At 37.2% G+C, this 19,784-nt stretch overlaps 1 protein-coding gene across 13 annotated transcripts in view; it reads left to right on the forward strand.

Moving 5' to 3' along the window:
* Positions 1–19,784, forward strand: part of ATP11B (ATPase phospholipid transporting 11B (putative)) — a 100,707-nt gene that overhangs the window by 13,470 nt on the left and 67,453 nt on the right. For 12 of the 13 annotated variants that reach the window (XR_009544747.1, XR_009544748.1, XR_009544750.1 and 9 more), the window contains exons 2-4: positions 7,648–7,764; positions 13,208–13,297; positions 15,178–15,258. Coding sequence is in view for 10 of the 13 variants with exons in the window: in XM_060172031.1 (XP_060028014.1) it covers positions 7,648–7,764; positions 13,208–13,297; positions 15,178–15,258 (288 nt within the window). In the remaining 3 variants the exon portion in view is untranslated. The remainder of the gene's footprint in view (positions 1–7,647; positions 7,765–13,207; positions 13,298–15,177; positions 15,259–19,784) is intronic. The other variant, XM_060172034.1, reaches the window with a different exon arrangement.

The raw sequence follows: 19,784 nt of genomic DNA on the forward strand, positions 1-19,784 counted from the left end.
GGGTCAGAGAAGGTGGGTTCATTGTTCTTGATAGCTGCGCAGTATTCCATTGTGTATATATACCACAGCTTTCTCAGCCACTCATCTGGTGTTGGGCACCTGGGTTGCTTCCAGGTTTTAGCTATTATGAATTGTGCTGCTATGAACATAGGAGTACAGACCTCTTTTTGGTTGGGTGTTATGGAGTCCTTGGGGTATAACCCCAGGAGAGGAATTATTGGGTCATATGGAAGGTCCATGTCTAGCCTTCTGAGAGTTTTCCAGACTGCTCTCCACAGAGGCTGTACCAATTTACATTCCCACCAGCAATGTAAAAGGGTTCCTCTGTCCCCACATCCTCTCCAGCATTTGTTGCTGCTGTCCTTTTTGATGTATGCCATTCTTACAGGAGTGAGGTTTTATCTTAGTGTTGTCTTGATTTGCATTTCTCTGATAATCAGTGACCTAGAGCAGTTTTTCATATGTTTGTTAGCCTTTTGGATCTCCTCTGTGGTGAATGTTTTGTTCATTTCCTCTGCCCATTTTTGGATGGGGTTAAATCAATTTTCAACAGCATGGCAGTGTCTTTACAAGTCTTAAGTTTCTTCACCCAAAATAGTGAAAGTTAAATATCTTAAATAATCAGAGATGCTTTTAAAAAGTCTTATAGTCCATAATCCCCTAGATCATAGATTCCCATATCATGCTTCCTATAGGTTGAGATAAAGTGTTCAATAAAACTAGGTCAGTGTAGTGTGTGTGTGTGTGTGTGTGTGTGTGTGTGTGTGTGCACGCACTTAAATTTATAGATGATGTCTTTGAGAACTTTGCTTTTTTTTGTGGTCCGGGAGGTGGCGCAGTGGGTAAAATGGACTCTCAAGCATGAGGTCCTGAGTTCAATCCCCAGCAGCACATGTACTAGAGTGATGTCTGGCTCTTTCTCTCTCCTCCTATCCCTCTCATTAATAAATAAGTAAAATATTTTTAAAAAAGAAAAAAAAACATGTTTTTTTTAGTATTTTAAAATAAGCATTTCATTTTATAATAGTTTCTTAATTTTTTAAAAGATATAATTAACAAGAGCTTCATTTTTATTGCACCAGAAGTACCTATTAGCTTAAAAAGCTGACTATGGAGCTCAGAATCGATTTTACTCCTGTAAGAAGGAACAGGTGCTGTGGTTCATGACAGCACGCTGAGCTTCATTGAAGATATGAGCGCATCTGGTGGTGAGGATTGTGTGGAGTTGTACCCCTCTTATCCTACGGCGTTGTCAATCATTATTAAGTAATTATTTAAAAAAAACATGAAGTCTGTAATCAAAGTGAATATATATAATTGATCTTTCAGGTATTTCTTAGAAGCATTACCAATATAAAAATATGGTAGATATTAGTTTTCTTCATTTTTCCTTGCAAAAAAAAAATTCTCTATTTCAAATGAGAGATCTTGTTCATTTCCAAAGTTAATGCTTTATACCTTGATTATGATCATTTTCTTCCACAAATTTTTAAACCTGAAAAGATGCTTATGCTTCACTGGCACAGAAAGCTTTTCTCTTGATCTACCTCTTCAGTAGTTAACCATTACCCTCACTTTCCCACCTTTCCTTTCCACCCTAATTCACCTTTCTGTTGTAGCCCTTTTAACTTTTCTCAGACTCTCTTGGCAAAAAACCCAACAATGATTTACCAACTGCTAAATTAAATAGTTTTCTTTCTTTTTTCAGTTCTTGGCTTTCTGCCATACACTCTTCTTATTTTCCTCGTGTTTTGCTCTTTGCTCTTGCTTCTTTGCTTCTTCCGTTTCACCCACGTGTATCTGAAATGACCACCCTGGCCATCTCTTGCCGATATGCTCTTGTTCTTTTATATACTCTTAACAGAAAGTCTCAAACATTGTATATTTGACTTTAATATTACTAGTCTGGTTCCTGATCTCGTGTTCTCCCCCCTCCCCCCCTTTAAAGAACATGTTTTTTGTTATCTTACTCAGAGACAAAGAAAATTTAGAGACAGAAATTTAGGGGAGCTAAGGAGACAGACAGACAACTGCTGCACTGCTTTACAGCTTGTGAAGCTTCCTGGCTTCTGGGTGGTCTGGGGGCTCAGACTTGGGTCCTTGTGCACAGTAATGTGTGTTCTCTAAGAGCTGTGCCACTGCCTGGCCCCACCCTCATTCCTAACACCTTGGTGACTGACTGTTCTGTTGCTTAGACATCTGTACTAGATGTCCCACAAGGAAACTAGAAAACAGTTTTAGTATGATCTTAAGTATGTGAAGTAGGAAATTATATAAATGACATTTAAATTGAGGAAGGCCTAAATCACTAAGACTTCATCAACTCCAAGTGGGCAGGAACTAAATCAAGTGTATGTTTTATCATTAGTGATTCTTAGTGTGCCACAAAACACATAGTGAGTACTCAATAAATATTCTTAAAATACATGTAGGAATTTCCATTATGCATGAATATTTCAGAAGGCAAGAGTTACAGATCAGCTGTACCAATTTAATAGTCATCACGTAGGGCAGATGAACTGCTTGCTGAAAGAGCTGAAAATATGCCAAAATACTCTTTTTTGTGTGTTTTTTTAAATACAGTTTTAGAATTATGTCATTTGGCTAAGTGCTGCAATATGATCATTTCTCCATCCGCTCAGTTTAATTTCCATAGCAATAGTTAAGATTTGCTGAGTAATTTTTTAAAATATTTATTTATTTATTTATTCCTTTTTGTGGCCCTTGTTGTTTTATTGTTGTAGTTGTTGTTGTTGTTATTGATGTCGTCATTGTTGGATAGGACAGAGAGAAATGGAGAGAAGAGGGGAAGACAGAGGGGAGAGAAAGACAGGCACCTGCAGACCTGCTTCACCGCCTGTGAAGCGACTCCCCTGCAGGTGGGGAGCCGGGGGCTCAAACTGGGGGCCCAAACGGGGATCCTTACGCCTGTCCTTGTGCTTTGCGCCATGTGCGCTTAACCCGCTGCGCTACCGCCTGACCCCCTTACTCAGTCATTTTTATATACATTTTATTTTCTTCTGAAGTGTCTGTCAGCATATAAAATTAATATGTTTCTTCCTTCTGCCCATTTTTGCCTCTTGCTTTACTTCCCTAAATAAAACGGATTCACTTAGCATCGCTATTTGATTTCAGTGTATTTTTGTTATGTAGATTTTTTTCTATTACGTTAATCTGCATAAATCTACACTTCAAAATATTTTAAAGGATCCGGGAGTGGTTCACCTGGTAGAGCACACACATTACCAAAGGACTAGGGTTTAAGCCCCTCTCCCTACCTGCAGTGGGGAAGCTTCATGAACAGTAGAGCAGTGGCAGAGGTGCCTCTCTTTCTCCCCCTGTCTCTCCTTTTCTTTTCTTTTTTTTAAATATTTTATTTATTTTCTCTTTTGTTGTCCTTGTTGTTTTTCATTGTTGTTGTAGTTATTATTGTTATTGATGTTGTCATTGTTAGATAGGACAGAGAGAAATGGAGAGAGGAGGGGAAGACAGAGAGGGGCAGAGAAAGACAGACACCTGCAGACCTGCTTCACCGCCTGTGAAGCGACTCCCCTGCAGGTGGGGAGCCGGGGGCTCGAACCGGGATCCTTTGCCGGTCCTTGTGCTTTGGGCCACATGCGCTTAACCCGCTGCGCTACCGCCCGACTCCCCTGTCTCTCCTTTTCTCTCCCTATTTCTGTCTCTGTCATAAAAAAAGAAAGGAAAAAACAAAAAAGAATGGCTGCCAGAAACTATGGAGTTGTACATGCACTGAATCCCAGCAGTAACTCTTTTGGCAAAAAGTAAATGAAATATTTGATCTAGTTATCCTGGCTTGAATATTGACCTGGCTGTTCGAGGTATAAACAGTGTCTTCTAATACCACATTTTGTAATTTCCATATGTCAGTGAATACCTAGATTGCTTTCATCTTTTGTCTATTGTGAATGATACAATCATGAACATGGGTGTACAGATACCCATTTGAGTCCCAGATTTCAGTTCTTTGGAGGTGGACTTGAGATCATGTGGTTATAAGTATTGACTTTTTTTGAGGCATCACCATAGTATTTGCATAGCAGCTCCACCACTTCAGTCCTTATCAACAGTGTATAAAGAACATCATACCAGTTTCTCAGCACCCTTGTCAATACCTGTTTGTGTCTTTTTGTAATCGTCATACTAATGGACTTAAAGTAGTATGTCGTTGTGTTTTTGATTTGCATTTTCATAGTAGAAATTGACTTGACATTCAGAAATGAACACCCATCAACTATAAAATTGCAGAAAATGGTTTTGAATGAGATTAAAAGGAAAGTTAGGAATACTGGAATAAAAAACTTTATTAGTCCCTCCACAGTCTGGGGGCTGGGGAGATAGTTCAGTTTGCATGCCTGAGGCTCCTGGTTTGATCGCCAGTGACATGCTTGCCAGCCTACTGCTCTGGTTTCTCTCTGTCTCACATGAAGCTGCCTTTCTGATCTATAATACATAAAATAAATCTTTAAAAAAAAAAAAAAAAACAACCCCTAGCACCAGCAAAGTAGCTCACCAGGGAAAGAGACTGGTCTGGCATGTGGTGACGTAGGTTTGAATCTGGCCCCGTCTCACTGGAGGAAGCTTCTGTGCTGTGCTGTCTTTGAGCACACCTCTCTCTCTCTCCCCCCTGTCTCTCCCTCTCTCCCCGTTTTTGTTTTTTTAATCTAAAAAACTGATTTGATTTCTTAAATAAAAAATTAAAAAAAAAAACTGATTTGAAATAGTGAAATCCTGGCAACAGTAAAATAATAATAATAACAATAATAATAATAAGATAAAATAACCTTGGAGGGACAATGGATATACAACCAAGCAATTAAAATTCAATGTAATAAAATTTTAAGTGAGAGGCATAGTGAATGACAGATATTTTCCTTTCTTTCTGGAGAGGTAAGATTATCAGACAAATCTCCACTGAGAATGAAACAGACTTAGGCGCAAGGACCTGCACATGGATCCCGGTTTGAGCTCCCGGCTCCTCACCTGCAGGGGAGTCACTTCACAGGCAGTAAAGCAGGTCCACAGGTGTCTGTCTTTCTCTCCCCCATCTGTCTTTCCCTCCTCTCTCCATCTCTCTCTGTTCTGTCCAACAATAACAACAACAATAATAGTAACCACAACGATAAACGAGGGCAAAAGATAAAGGAGGGAGGAAAAGAATCAAATTCATCTCGTTACTGAACTCTACAGTTGAGCTCTTTACTTTTGGTAAATAAATGTGACAGTATTTACTTTACAGAACTTATAGTTTTAACTTTTCATAATACTTTTATCTTTCATAACTTTCTTTAGGACTTAAGAATAAGGCCAAGATTTTTCTGTTTGGTAGAGAAATTAAAATGTTATGACTCATTTCCAAATACTGCTTTATGCCATAGACCAACATCTAAAACTATACACTATTTTCTGGTCTTCTCTTGTCTCACTGTTTGTGGTTCAGACATAGGGGGTTTTCCTTATATGCATGGACCCCTGGGCCCTGGCCTCAGTCCAGGCACCACATGAAAGACCAGCAAGGGTGGAAGCAAGTGGAATTCCATGGATGCTGGAACAGCGCTTTGATCTCTCCACTGAAAAAACAAGTGATTGTCTCAGGGAGGCGGCTGAATACCTGCCTGAAGCTTAGGGTTTCAGTCCCAGCACCTCTTAAGCGAAACAAGAAGCTAAATAAAAAGGGGAGTCAGTTTCAAATCACCTCTTTATATTTTCAGTGCTCCCTGTAGATGCTATTATGAAATTGTTTTCCATCTTATTTTATTTTGCCTATAACGAACATATGTTCAGAAATTTAGGCAGAAAAGAGATTCTGAGTTTCACACTAATTTTAGAGTATGAGAGTTTTTATTTTTAGTAAATGTGTATGCTTCTAACATATACTCTGTATCAGCAGACTTTAAAACCCGTGTATCTAGACTAGCACAAATCTAAATTTCTTAGTCTGAGACAATGACAGTCAAAGTGTAAAGGCGCAGGCAAAGACCACTGGGTGATCAAGGATGAGAAGAAAAGTGTCGCATGTGCCAGAGGTCTTGAACCTCACGTAGGTTTCTTTCATCTGGAGACTAGGGTTCTGGGATTCAGTTTCTTCTTTAGTGCCACAGAACTGCTGATAATGCTTGTTAGCGATAGTGTGAGATTGTACTTAAACTTTACGCTATAGTTAAATTATAGTAAAATTAATAGTTACACAATTAATTTTGATAGTAGATGCTTTTTTGACATGGAGAAGAGATGTTATTGAGAGCCAAGTGGTGGCACGCCTAGAGAATGCACATGTTATCTGGGTTCTAGCCCCTGGCCCCCACTTGAAGGGTAGCATGCTTTACAAGTGGTGGAGCAAAGCTGCAGATGTAGTTTTCTGTGTGTGTGTGTGTATCTCTTCCCCCTTCCTTCTCATTCTCTCTCTGTCTCTATCCAAAAATAAATAAAATAAATTTTACTTCTTTTAGCTATTTATTTATTTACTTATTGGATAGAGACAGAGAAATCAAGAGAGAAGATGAAGATAGAGAAACAGATACTGCTTTACCACTTACTTGCAAAGCTTATCCCCTGCAGGTGGAGACCTGGGGCTTGAACCTGGGTCCCTGCATACTGTAACATGTGCACACTCCACTAGGGTCCCTGCATACTGTAACATGTGTATCACCTGACCCCCAATAAATTAAAAAACAAACAAACATGAGGGCCGGGCAGTAGCACTGTGGGTTCGCACATGGCACCAAGTGCACAGGCTTAAGGATCCCACCCAGTTCGAGCCTCCATCATCCCACCTGCAGGGGGTTGCTTCACAAGCAGGTCTGCAGGTGTCTGTCTTTCTCTCCCCCTCTCTGTCTTCCCCTCCTGTATCCATTCTCTCTGTCCTATCCAACAACAGTGACATTAATGGCAACAATAATAATCACCACCACAACAGTAATAAAACAACAAGGGCAACAGAAGGGGAAGCAAAAAATATTATTGAAGCAAAAGTGTGTGTGTGTGTGTGTGTTTGTGTGTGTGTGTGTTTGTGTGTGTGTGTGTTTGTGTGTGTGTGTTTGTGTGTGTGTGTTTGTGTGTGTGTGTGTGTGGTGTGGTGTGTGTGTGTGTGTGTTTTAATATGGATCTGGGAAACATTTCTACAAAAATAAGACTTAGTTGTAAGTGGTTTTAAACCTTGCATCATGAACATCTAGTAATGGGCATCAAGGAGACCCATATTAATCATAATATTGCAGCTATATCTCAAAATAATAGACTTGTTTATCTTTATATGGCTTAATTCTTTTTTTAAATTATCTTTATTGGATAGAGACAGCCAGAAATTGAGAGGGATGGGGGGGATAGAGAGGGAGAGAGACAAAGAGATACCTGCAACACTGCTTCACCACCTGTGAAGCTTTCCCTCTGCAGATGTGGTCCAGGGGTCTTGAACCTGGGTCCTTGCACATTGTGACATGTGTGCTCAACTAGGTGCACCACCACCCGGCCCCCGACTTAATTCTTTTAAACTAAATAGACTGAGTCTATATTCACTTCAAAGCCAGCAGTATCTATAACTTGATCAGTTGAATAAGACCAACAAAAATTAAAAAATAAAGAATTACATATTAAAAAATATCATTACTGACTATACTGCTTTCTTTGTAGGGTTTTGACCCACCACATCAAAGTGACACAAGAACTATTTACATAGCAAACAGGTTTCCTCAGAATGGCCTTTACACACCTCAGAAGTTTGTGGATAACCGAATTATCTCCTCCAAGGTATGAATGAACATTTTGGTTATTTAAAACTGCAGGCATGTTGACTGTAGGCATATTAAAATCATTTTGTTTTGAAAATCAGTTTATCTGTGTATGCTGATACTCATTTATATCCTGAAATTCAAGCAAGTGAGCATTGGTAGATTTATCATAACCAAAATTAAGAACTTGATTACTTTACAAAAGTAAATATTTAGCCAACATTTCAGAAATTATCCTTAGTTGTCATTAAACTAAGGAACTAGTATTGATATTTCATACGGGGCACTATACTAAACATTTCTCATATCATTTAGTCCTTACAATTCACATCTTTTTTCCCCTAGTCTGACCATGCTTCGAGATAATTTTTATAATGTGGTGTCATATACATCTTATACACTGGTGTCTTCTAGGACATAATCTAGCTAGAACTATGTTGTAATTAATGAGATTGGACTTTGAATTCACTTCAAAGTGTGTCACTTTAGAGCCTGATGTGTCCAGTATCATTGTTTTTCTGTAAACATCTTATAGTACCAAAGTACTGTTCTATTCTTACACATTCTTCCTCATCTCATGGTGTTTTAAAGATGTCTTAGATTACTTTGAAACTAAAGATTATATAATGTGCCCTATAAGCTTTGCTTATGATGTAAACATTTTCCATGCTGTCGAATATGGTAATCATTAGTAACATGGGACTAGTTAAGCCTTGTAGTATGGTTAATGCAATTGAGAAACTCAATTTTTTTTTTTTTTTGCCAGTTACTTTTTTACTTATTAGATATTTTAACTAGGAACCACAACTTGGAACAAGTACATATTCACCATATTTTATTAATTTTATCCTGATATATTATGTAATTGTAAATCCTTGAGTATTACATTTGTATGCTTTGTTAGACTATGGAAATTATGGTAAAAAAGCACTATAATCAACCAACATTTTTAATCTGTATTTAAATGCAGTGAAATTATAATACACAATTTCAGAGAACTGGGAATCTATTCAAACTAGCAGTTATTTGAGGTGGGTGTGCTACTGAGTCAAACTTTTAAAGTGCCAATTCTGCATATATAGAGACTGAAGCTTTAATTTCATTTCTCCTTAAGTAATTTTATACACATGCATGTAAACATGTATTTCTTCCTAGCTTCGTATCTATCTCTCTCTCTCTCCTCTCTGAGGAAGTAGAAGTAATAAATCATACTTTTCTAAATGTCTTAAAAAGATCCAGCTAGGTTGCTTGGAGAAACCTTAGTTTTAGATTTAGTTGTATTTTAAATGTCAGTAGTTCTATATGGGGGCAGTGTGGTTATAGATGATGTGATTCAAAGAGACTGAGAGGGCAGCTCTCCTCAGATGGTAGCCGCTGTTTACCAGATCCCCTTCAGAAGCATCTTTGTATTGCTTCTTCCCTCCCTTCCTCAGCAACTAATATTTGCTTTCTAATCCTGATTTCATATTTTCCAACTGTATTGTTTTAGGTCAGTGCTTCCTTTGCCCTGCTCTCTCTTTTCAGTCTTTGCATTTTCATATGCAATGCACCCTTTAGTAATACTTTTTATTTTGGACAGTAGTTACAAAGCAGAGAAAAAGAGAAAATAATCAGAATCAAGAGTAATAAAGGAGCTTTAGCTAATGATTGTGTTTAATAAATTATGCAAGAAGTTAGTTCTTGAAAACTTTAGGCTTTTAAGAAAACCTTGGGTATAATTTTTGTGCAATAAAATTTACCAATTTTAATTGTATAACATGTTGAATTCTAACAAATATATATTATCTGACTGCCATCAAAATTAAGATATAGATTTATGTCACGCCAGGAAGATAATCTCCTTTCTCCTCTCTTGTAAGACTAGCAACCACTGATGTACTTTGTGTAACCATAGTTTTGTCTTTCTAGAATTTCATATAAATACATACTCTTTTATGTGTGATTTGTTTTTATTTATAACAGTACTACTGAAATACATTACAAGTGTCAGGAATTCATTCCTTCTTAGTGTATATACTCGCTGTTAACCTGAGTCAAGATAGTCTATGTTTTAAATTTAGGTAATTCCCCTTTAAAGTTCCCGCTATATTACTCTGCCATATTTTGTTGATAAAGATACTGGTCTTTCCTTACTACTTTGCTGCCATATTGTGAAAACTGAATAGTGTCACCAGGCTTAAACACCATAAGCAAAAATTCATACTCCTTCCATAAAAAAATCAAGTTCGGTAGTCGGGCTGTAGCGCAGCGGGTTAAGCGCAAGTGGCGCAAAGCACAAGGACCGGTATAAGGATCCCGGTTCGAACCCCGGCTCCCCACCTGCAGGGGAGTCACTTCACAGGCGGTGAAGCAGGTCTGCAGGTGTCTGTCTTTCTCTCCTCCTCTCTGTCTTCCCCTCCTCTCTCCATTTCTCTCTGTCTTATCCAACAACAACAACAACAATAATAACTACAACAATAAAAAAACAACAAGGGCAACAAAGGGAATAAATAAATAAATATAAAAAATTTTTTTTAAAAATCAAGCTCTTTCAACTTCCTTTCTATATTTTTGATACTTTGAAGAATTCTGAATTTTTTTTTAATTTTGTTTTTATAATTCTTGTTACAAGAATTTCATGGGGTCACATAACTTCTCTGCCTATACTAGCTGAGTACATCAGAAACTTTGAGGATTAAATATCTTTATATAACTGTTTTCATATGCAACAGTATTAGATTTAAGTGATTTTTATCACAACTTCAACAGTGTAAATATGTAGTGCTGGAGAGGTCATTCACTGTTGTAGTATAGGACATGAGTCCATGGTACCACTATATGCCAGACTTGAGTGGTACTATGGCCACTGTCTTTAATAGAAAAATAAATAATTTTTTTCAAATGCAGATATTTACATAAACATTCGTTTTCTGCACATACGAGGGCTCACTCCTTATCCGTTTACTACTTCAATATTCAACTTTCTTAAACTCCTTCAAAATCAAATTATTTGCTATCCCATGAACTTAAATTGAGCTTTCCTGACACCGGGCCTTTGCTGTAATTCTGTATTCATAGCCAGTTTTTTTATTGCTTAAAATCTTTTCTGTCTGATATAAGTATATGTACCACAGCTTTCTTTTGTAGCCTGTTAGCTTGTATTATTATTTTCCAACCTTTCATTTTGAGTCTGTGTTTCTCCTGTTGTGTTATCTATGTAACTAGTACTTGACTGAGTTGGGTTTCTTGATATACTCAGTTACTCTGTGCTTTTTACTGGGTCAGCATAGTCTATTGATGAAATTATGGATTTAAGATCATTCATTTGTTGCCATTATTTTATATGAGTGTCGGATGTTCTTGTAGTTTATTTGTTTTTATAAGAATCCCTTTAGAACTTCTTATAGGGCAGGTTTAGTGGTGATAGGATTCCTCCAGTTTATCTCTCTATCCAATCTAACTTAAAGTTTAGTGGGATAAAGTATTCATGATTGATTGGAAGTCTTTCTCATTGAGCATTCTGTAAATACTTGCCATCCTTATATGACTTTCAGCTTTTCAGTGGGAAAAAAAAATGCTTGTTAGCTAAACGGGTTTTCTCCTATAGATGCCCCTCTTGTTACCCTCAGAATCTTTTACTTATTCTTCATTTTTGTCATTTTAATTATAATATATCTTGGTGTATGTGCTATTGGCTTTATTTTGTGTGGCACTCTGAATTTCCTGAATTTGTGCATCCTGTTTATTCAGACAGGGGAAGTTCTCAGCTATTGTCTCATCCATGGATATTCTTCCTCTTTCTCTCCTCTGGGACACTTGTGATGCATTTGCCCCTCTTAATATTGTCCCATAAATCTCTAATGGTGGTTTATTTTCTTTTATTCCATTTGGGTTATGCCTGGTGCTTAGTGCCTGCATGCTTCCACCATTCCCAGCAGCCTTTTTCATTTTCTTTCTTTCTGACAGAGAGTGAGAGACAGAAGGAGAGGCACCTGCAGCACTGTTCCACTACTTGTGGAGCTTCCTCCCCCGGCCGTTAGTGACTGGGGTTTGAATCTAGGTCCTCGAGCATGGTATCTATTGTCACGTTCATCATCTTTTATTCTCTTTTGTTTTTTAAATTTTTTTATATTTCTTTATTTTCCCTTTTGTTGCCCTTTTTTAAAATCATAGTAGTTATTGATGTCGTTGTTGTTAGATAAGACAGAGAGAAATGGAGAGAGGAGGGGAAGATAGAGAGGGGAGAGAAAGACAGACACCTGCAGACCTGCTTCACCGCCTGTGAAGCGACTCCACTGCAAGTGGGGAGCCGGGGGCTGGAACCGGGATCCTTAACTCTGGTCCTTGTGCTTGGCACCACCTGCACTTAACCCGCTGCGCTACCAACCGACTCCCTATTCTCTTCTATTTTTATTTTTCCGTAGTGTTCACTCTCTCATCCTCAAGCGTACTTACACAGTTTTCAGCTTCTGTTATTCTGTATCCCTCAATAAGATTCAGCTGTTGTAGCCTTTAGTTCAGCTACTGTGGTCTTAAGTTCTTTATTTTGGGTTTGTATGTGTCTCATATTTTCTCTCATGGATTCTCTTGTTGCTGCAGTGTTCCTACTGTGGTTTCCCATCATTAGTTTCTTCATTTCTCTAAGCATTGGTAGGACTAATGTAATAATTTTCTCCTGAGGGCTTGCCTATTTCCTGTGTATTTGTAGTTTTTATAGGGCTACCTCTTGATGAAGGTGTGTTCTTCTGCCTTGCCGTTACGATTGTTGTTTTTCAATGGCCTGTTTTGGAGATCCTTACTTGACTAGTACTCAGCATAGGCATGTTGTAGCAGTAGTTGCAGCATGCTCACGGCCCTGTTTAAAAGCAGCAGCCAACAAGGGCAACAAAAAGAAAATTTAAAAAAAAGCAACAGCAACATGAAATGTTTTGGTTCAGCTGTTACCACTGTCTAAATTATCCAAGAACTCAGTTGCGAAAGTGATAGGTTCCAACTTAACCTCAACCTAAAAAGTTATACTCAGTGGATCGACCTGTCAACACCTGTTCAGCGGGGGAGCAATTACAGAAGCCAGACCTTCCACCTTCTGCACCCCATAATGACCCCGGGTCCATACTCCCAGAGGGATAAAGAATAGGAAAGCTTTCAGGGGAGGGGATGGGATATGGAGCTCTGGTGGTGGAAATTGTACTCCTCTTATCCTATGGTCTTGTCAGTGTTTCCATTTTATAGATAAATACATTAAAATAATAAAAAAAAATTCTAAACCAAAAAAAATTATACTCAATTGCCTATAAATCCAGTAAAAGAAAGAGGAGAGGAGAGTATAAAATCAAAAACCTAGGTAGGTTTCTGTAGCAGCGAGAGTTACATGAATTTGCCTAAGAGTTTAGTAAATCAGATTTTAGTTTTGTTATTATTAAATCTATGTGGTATATGTTATTTTTTAATATTAATTTATCAATCTTTTTTTTTTTTTTTAGTATACTGTGTGGAATTTTGTTCCAAAAAATTTATTTGAACAATTCAGAAGAGTGGCAAACTTTTATTTTCTTATTATATTTTTGGTTCAGGTAAGCTTTATATCCTTAGTTTATAGTTTTGTTTAGTTTATAGGCATGGTTTCTGAAAAGATGTCTTAAGGGAAAAGCTTTACTACACTTTAAATAGTTTGACCAGTAACCGTCCCCATCCTCTCCTTGTGGACATACTTCAGTATATTAATGAAAATGGTGATTTAAATCTCATCTATTTATATATAGCATCTATAGCATATGCATTTTCATTTTGTCTCATTACTGAAGTGCTGTTAACTATAATCAAAGCCACCCTAAAAAGAATTGTCTAGATTCTATGTCTCAGAACATACATACTTCAGAATTTTATATATAACACATGTTTTGACACAGTTTGGATTAATTTTGTTAAAATGACTTTTACTTTTGATTTAAAAAACTGTAATAAATGAGATTTTCCCAAGTCTTTTGTATAGAGTTCCTGTTATTTATTTTTTTAAGAACCTTTGTAAGTATAAATTTTTACCTAGTAGAACATTTTCTTAGCTTAAATCTAGACTTTAAGTTGCTGGATTATTTCTTACTTTTCACATTGCACTTTTTCTAACTTCAAAATACCAAGAGAAGCTTCAGTATAACTAAAGATCTTTAAAGTAATCACTGTCATTTCTCTTAAGGAGGTTATTTTTCTTATAGTGTGTTAGTAATCTCTTTATGTGTGTCACTGAATTTTTATATAAACTGAGCTTGTTTCTCAGTAATCTTTGGATCTCAGGAATTAAAAAAAAATTGTGAAGTAACCACTTTAAAGTTCAAGGCAGTGGTTATTTTCTTTTTTCTCTCCCTCTCTCTCTTTTTTTTTTTTTTACCTTGTACCTACACGCTTACACTGTTCTCTGTAAACATTTTTCTTTTTTCCCTTTATAACTTTAAACAGAGACAACGTAAATGAGAGAGAGAGAGAGAGAGGAGAAACACCAAAGCACCACTCACTACACAGTATATAAAGCTTTCCTGGATCCCATGCTTGGATGTTTCTATTTGGTGTCAGGGGCTTGGACCCTGGTCCTTTTATATAAGAAAGTGTGTGACTAACAGACAAACTATCTTCTGGCCCCAACTTTAAAAAATAAACTGGTTCTGTTGCTTGTTTGTTTTAAACGAAGAAGGAACTTCTCATTTTCTTTCAGTAAGACATCAGCTTGGTCTTTAGAAAAGTGAGAATTTGTACTAACTATAATCACGTAATACATGCACTTGTGAAATTATTAGCTAAGGTAAGTACAGATTTAACTGGCATATCCAGAGTAAAGGAACATGAATAAATGTTTAGGTTTATGTTCTCACTAACCAAGCATGCCTACTGCACTTTTTCTTTTTTCTGCAGCAATCTATTAAAACTTCAGTTGTATATCATCATTATAAGTGGAGCCTTCCTTCTGGCTCCACTGGGCGTGACAAAATCACTTGTGGATAAAGCCCTTTCTCTAGTCTCATTCTTTGTTTTTTATCCCCAACACTGAGATCATTTTGAATCCCCCGGTAAAAAATGTTGACAAACTTTTCAGCTTTTAGCTGAAAAGACAAAGGAGTGTGAAATGAGCTGCTGAGCAGCTGTCACTCTGCTTGTAGGCAAATGCTAAGGAAGGTCTTGCTTATCCTTTCACGGGCTGAGGAGGCAGAATGATTAAGTCTACTCTGACAGTGTTTCTGAGCTTCAGTAGATTTTCATAGTAGGTTTCATCTGCATATTCTACTAGCCAAAACCAACAAAGAGAAACTGAACCAAACCATATGCACCACTTATCTTTCTCCTATTACTTTTTACATTGTGTATAGTGTTCTCGGAATTTCCTATAAATATGAGCTTTGAGATGTTACTGATGTGATATGTACAATATAAAAATATAATACTCTGCAATCTTTTTCTAATCTAGCTTATGATAGATACCCCCACCAGTCCAGTTACCAGTGGACTTCCATTATTCTTTGTGATAACAGTAACTGCCATAAAGCAGGTATGAAATGCTCTTTCTCTTTAAGTCATTCAGAAGTTGCTAAGAATTTCCCCTAAAAAATATATAAAACTGACTGTGTTATAATATGAGATATTAATATAATAAAAACAATTGACAGTCTCTTAGAATGGGTCCGTTTAAAAGACAAAAAGTCTAAAGGTAGGAAGCAGGAAAAGTATGCCTACAACTTGTGTTAATATTGTTGTTTCAGTTAAATTTTAAAATTCAGTTGAGAGTTTCTTGTCAATAGTGACAAAAGGAAAAATATAAAAGATCTTGTAGTTTTCAAAGAGAAAAGTTGATCTATCAGGTTTCCCCTTGAAGAGTAAGGGGTCTTCTAGGAGTATTTTCTCTTGCAACAACTATTACAAAGTTTTGCCATTGATGCACACATAGCACGTCCCCTTGCTGTTCAGGTTTAAAAGTCCGTTGTTATAGATCAGCATAACAAGTATTTGAAAAACTGTATAAGGAAAAGCTGCTGTATTCTAGCCTTTCCTTCTTTTCTATTATGATAGTCTGTGTCTGTTCTTTGCATTTTTATGAAAATAAGAAAGACCGTACTGTCAATTATTTATTCTTTAGTATTAATGAAATTGTTCATTTTAGTTTGGTTTACTTTATGTTGTACATGGTCTTCAGTCTAGTTATACGGAATATAGTGTATACTTATATATACTAGAATACAAGGCTCTGTGCTTAAAAACCTACAAATTAAAACAAAAACAGAAACAGAAAAAAAAATCTACAAGTTAGAGAAGATAAAACCACAACCAAAAATAGATGTAATAGTTTAATAATGTGATAGTCGGTGGATTGTACATGTTTGGAGAAAGGATAAAATACATCTGGGAATCAAGGGAGATTTTTCTAGAGAAAATACTAGAAGTGGATATTTGAAGGGACCTAGTAGTGGCACACCTGGTAGAGTGTACATGTTGACAATTCACAAAGACCCATTTGCAAGCCCCTGGCACCCACCTGCAAGAAGAATACTTCATGACGAGCGAAGCAGTGCCGCAGGCGTCTCCTTTTCTCTCTCCTTCTTTGCCTCCCTCTACCCTCTCAGTTTCTGTCTCTAGCCGAAAAGTTTCTAATTAATTTAAAAGGAAATGTGCATTGGAATATCAATAAAGTGACAATTGATGAAGATGAGATAGAAATAAATAAATTGGAATCACTAATATAAATAAATAAAATACTTAGCAAAAAAAAGAAAGAAAGAAAGAAAGAAAGAAAGAAAGAAAGAAAGAAAGAAAGAAAGAACTGAATAACTTGGCCAGAGAGCCAAATAGAAAAAAAGACAAGACCTATTTTGAGGAATGACATATCTGACTAGTGTTAAAACTCTACAGGGAAAGTATTTGAAGGGAATACTGGAAATAGGTTGGTGTTAAATAAAGGAGACTAGAAGAATCTTGGCTCTAAGTACTGAAAGTTATCAAAGGAGTTTTGAACAGGATGGTAAATCAGAATGATATTTGGGAAGACTGATTTGATAGATGAATTAGGTTTGTAGGATGAGTTAGAATTTGTGTGTTTAAAAAGGTAACTTTTACAGATCATTATTCATTTCTTAATGTCATCTGACTATAAAAGAAAGAGTGCTTTGTGACAGTTTTCAGGAAAGATATTTTGACTCTCATTGAATTTCTCTAAAATTCACATGGCATCTAGATGGGGCCAACATATTTAGATATCATAATGCTTTCAAAAAAACAGACTTCCAAAGCAATCTTTAATATTTGTTTTAATGTCGTAGTATGTGTTAGATAGTAGTTATGCAAATTTTAAAAAATTGAAGTAGTACAAGTGGGTGAACTTAAAGCCTCTTATATTCCAGCTTCTTGCTATATTCCAACCTTAACTACTGCTGATTCTACATTGCTGAGAAAGCCTTGATTTGTACAGTAGTCCAGATTTTTTTTAAAAAATTTTTTATATTATTTATTTTCCCTTTTGTTGTCCTTGCTTTTTTATTATTGTAGTTATTGATGTCATCATTGTTGGATAGGGCAGAGAGAAATGGAGAGAGGAGGGGAAGACAGTGAGGGGGAGAGAAAGATAGACACCTGCAGACCTGCTTCACCGCCTGTGAAGCGACTCCCCTGCAAGTGGGGAGCCAAGGGCTCGAACTGGGATCCTTACTCCGGTCCTTGCGCTTTGAACCACATGAGCTTAACCTGCTGCGCTACCGCCCGACTCCCTTGTAGTCCAGATTTCTATATGTAGTGTCAACATAATCAAAGCTTCTTTTCGCAAATGATAGCATGGGTATAGATAGATAACCCATTCTGTATCCTCTAGCACATAATGCTGTCGCTTGATAGCATCTCATTAGTTGACTAGTGCTATACCTCACAGTATTTAAATGTTCTTTAAAATAGCACAGCAATGTTATTGGCTTTTAAAATAGTCACTTCTGAACATTTCATCAAAGGATTGCATTTTTGAAATTCTTATTTCTGTTTTTAATGGTGATCCATGTAACCTGCCTTATTTTTTGAACTATCAGTTAATTCTGTTTTTCTATTGTTTAAGAAAGTTGAAGAAACTCCACCTTAGTTTTAAGTCTGCTTTTTCCTATAAAGCAAAGCTTTAGGAATTTACAATTTCTGATAAAAGTATCATTTGTGTGTAGAAACAATAAAACTCACTGATTGAAGAAGCAAAGCTAGAAATTAAGACCCTCCAGATCACATCCCAGTAGGTGATGTGATTGTTCATCAAGATGGGAAACATTCGAAATCTAACAGTGTCAGGGCTCACATCAATTTACTTTTTGAAAAGACTTGTTTTATTTACTTCATAATAGATGGAGAAGCTAGGACATTACTTCAGTTCACGCAGCAGTGGGCATTGTGCTGGGACCGCAGGCTGAGCAGTTAGACATTTCAAAATGGAAATACTAAAATGGAGATATAGAGAATGCAGTTGGATGTAGTTGAATGTAGTTTTAAGTTTGGAGCCCAGGAGAAAAACCTGTGGAGGACAGATAGCTCAGAAAAATAAAAGAAAAAAAATTAAAGGCGTATTTATTTTATGAGAAAGAGGCCAAAGGGAAGAAGGAAAGAAGGTGAAAGCCGAGAACACTGATCTGTTATATACAAGTCAGAGCTCAAAACCGAGCCTTCCACTTTCTTTTCTAATTTTTTCACTAGTGATTTCATATCAATTTACAAGATTGTAAGATAATAAGGGTATAACTCCATACAGTTCCCACCACCAGAGTTCTGTGTCCCTTTGCCTCCATTGGAAATGTACCTATTGTTTACCCCTCTGGGAGTATGGACCAAAATTCCTTCTAGGGTACTGAAGCTAGAAGCTCAGGCTTCTGTAATTGCTCCTCCACTGGACATGGGCATAGGCAGGCCGATCCATACCCCCGGCCTGTTTTTGTCTTTCCCTTATGGGGTAGGGCTCTGAAGAGATGAAGTTCCAGAAAGCACTGATGAGGTCATCTGCCCAGGGAAGTCAGGACAGAATCATGGTAGCATCTACCTGAAATGCAGTAAGATGGAAATCAGGACCAAAATGTTTAATAAACAGGAATCATAAAGTAGAAATTGAGAGAGATGGGAAAATTGAGAAGGAGAGAGAAAGACACCTGCAGACCTGCTTCACTGCTTGCGGAGTAACCCCCCTGCAGGTGGGGAGCTGGAGGCTCAAACCAGGATCCTTGCATGGGTCCTTGAGCTTCATACTGTGTGTGATTAACCCAGTGTGCCACCTTCCAGCCCCCAGTAGTGTATTTTAGGAATGTTTCTAGCAGCCTATGTTTTAGTAATCTATGCTTGAGTTTGGTAGATAACATGGGGGGTGGACTAGAAATATTATCTGGGAAGATGGTGTCAGCTGAGAGTAGAACTAAGAAGAAGGATTAGGGAAGAGAATTGCTTACAAATTTGAAGGAAATATATAAATGCAATTAACTGTTTACTACAGTGATCTAACCTGAGGTCCATATCTATTCATATTTAGTACAGCAGCCTGTACAACCTCTGAATCCCTGGCAGACAGCTCACAGACCATAGTCACAGCTGGGAACATTCTAGGCTGCACTGACTTTAGGACCAGTGTTTGAGTGGCAGAGTAAAGTGAATCAACCTCCCTTCAGAGTGGGGCAGTCCCTACCAATGAAAAAGCCTACAAAAGGACTTCTGATGATGTTCCCAGTGGGTGTGACCAGTGGTAGTGGAGAGAGGAGTCTGTTAGAGGTCTTCCACTTTCCAGAATGTGCTGTAACCACTCAGTCATCACTGCAGCTGCTCAGGATACTTGTTTGCTTGCTTGCTTATTTGTTTAAGACATAGGGCATCTTAAAGTAAAAAAGTGAAGAAGGAGGAAAATGACATAGAAAGAACCACTCAGTAGGAATCTGAGGTGAGACTGCAGAGGTACTATGAAAACCAAGAATATGCGTGTAATAAAAACCAAGAATAGCGAGTGTCTCTAGTTAGGAATGGATGCGAAATACTTATCAGTAGATACAGGAAAAGAATGTAAGATAATTTTGGTGAGTGCTG

Source organism: Erinaceus europaeus, chromosome 14 (assembly GCF_950295315.1).
Source record: "Erinaceus europaeus chromosome 14, mEriEur2.1, whole genome shotgun sequence".
Classification (NCBI taxonomy): Eukaryota; Metazoa; Chordata; class Mammalia; order Eulipotyphla; family Erinaceidae; genus Erinaceus; species Erinaceus europaeus.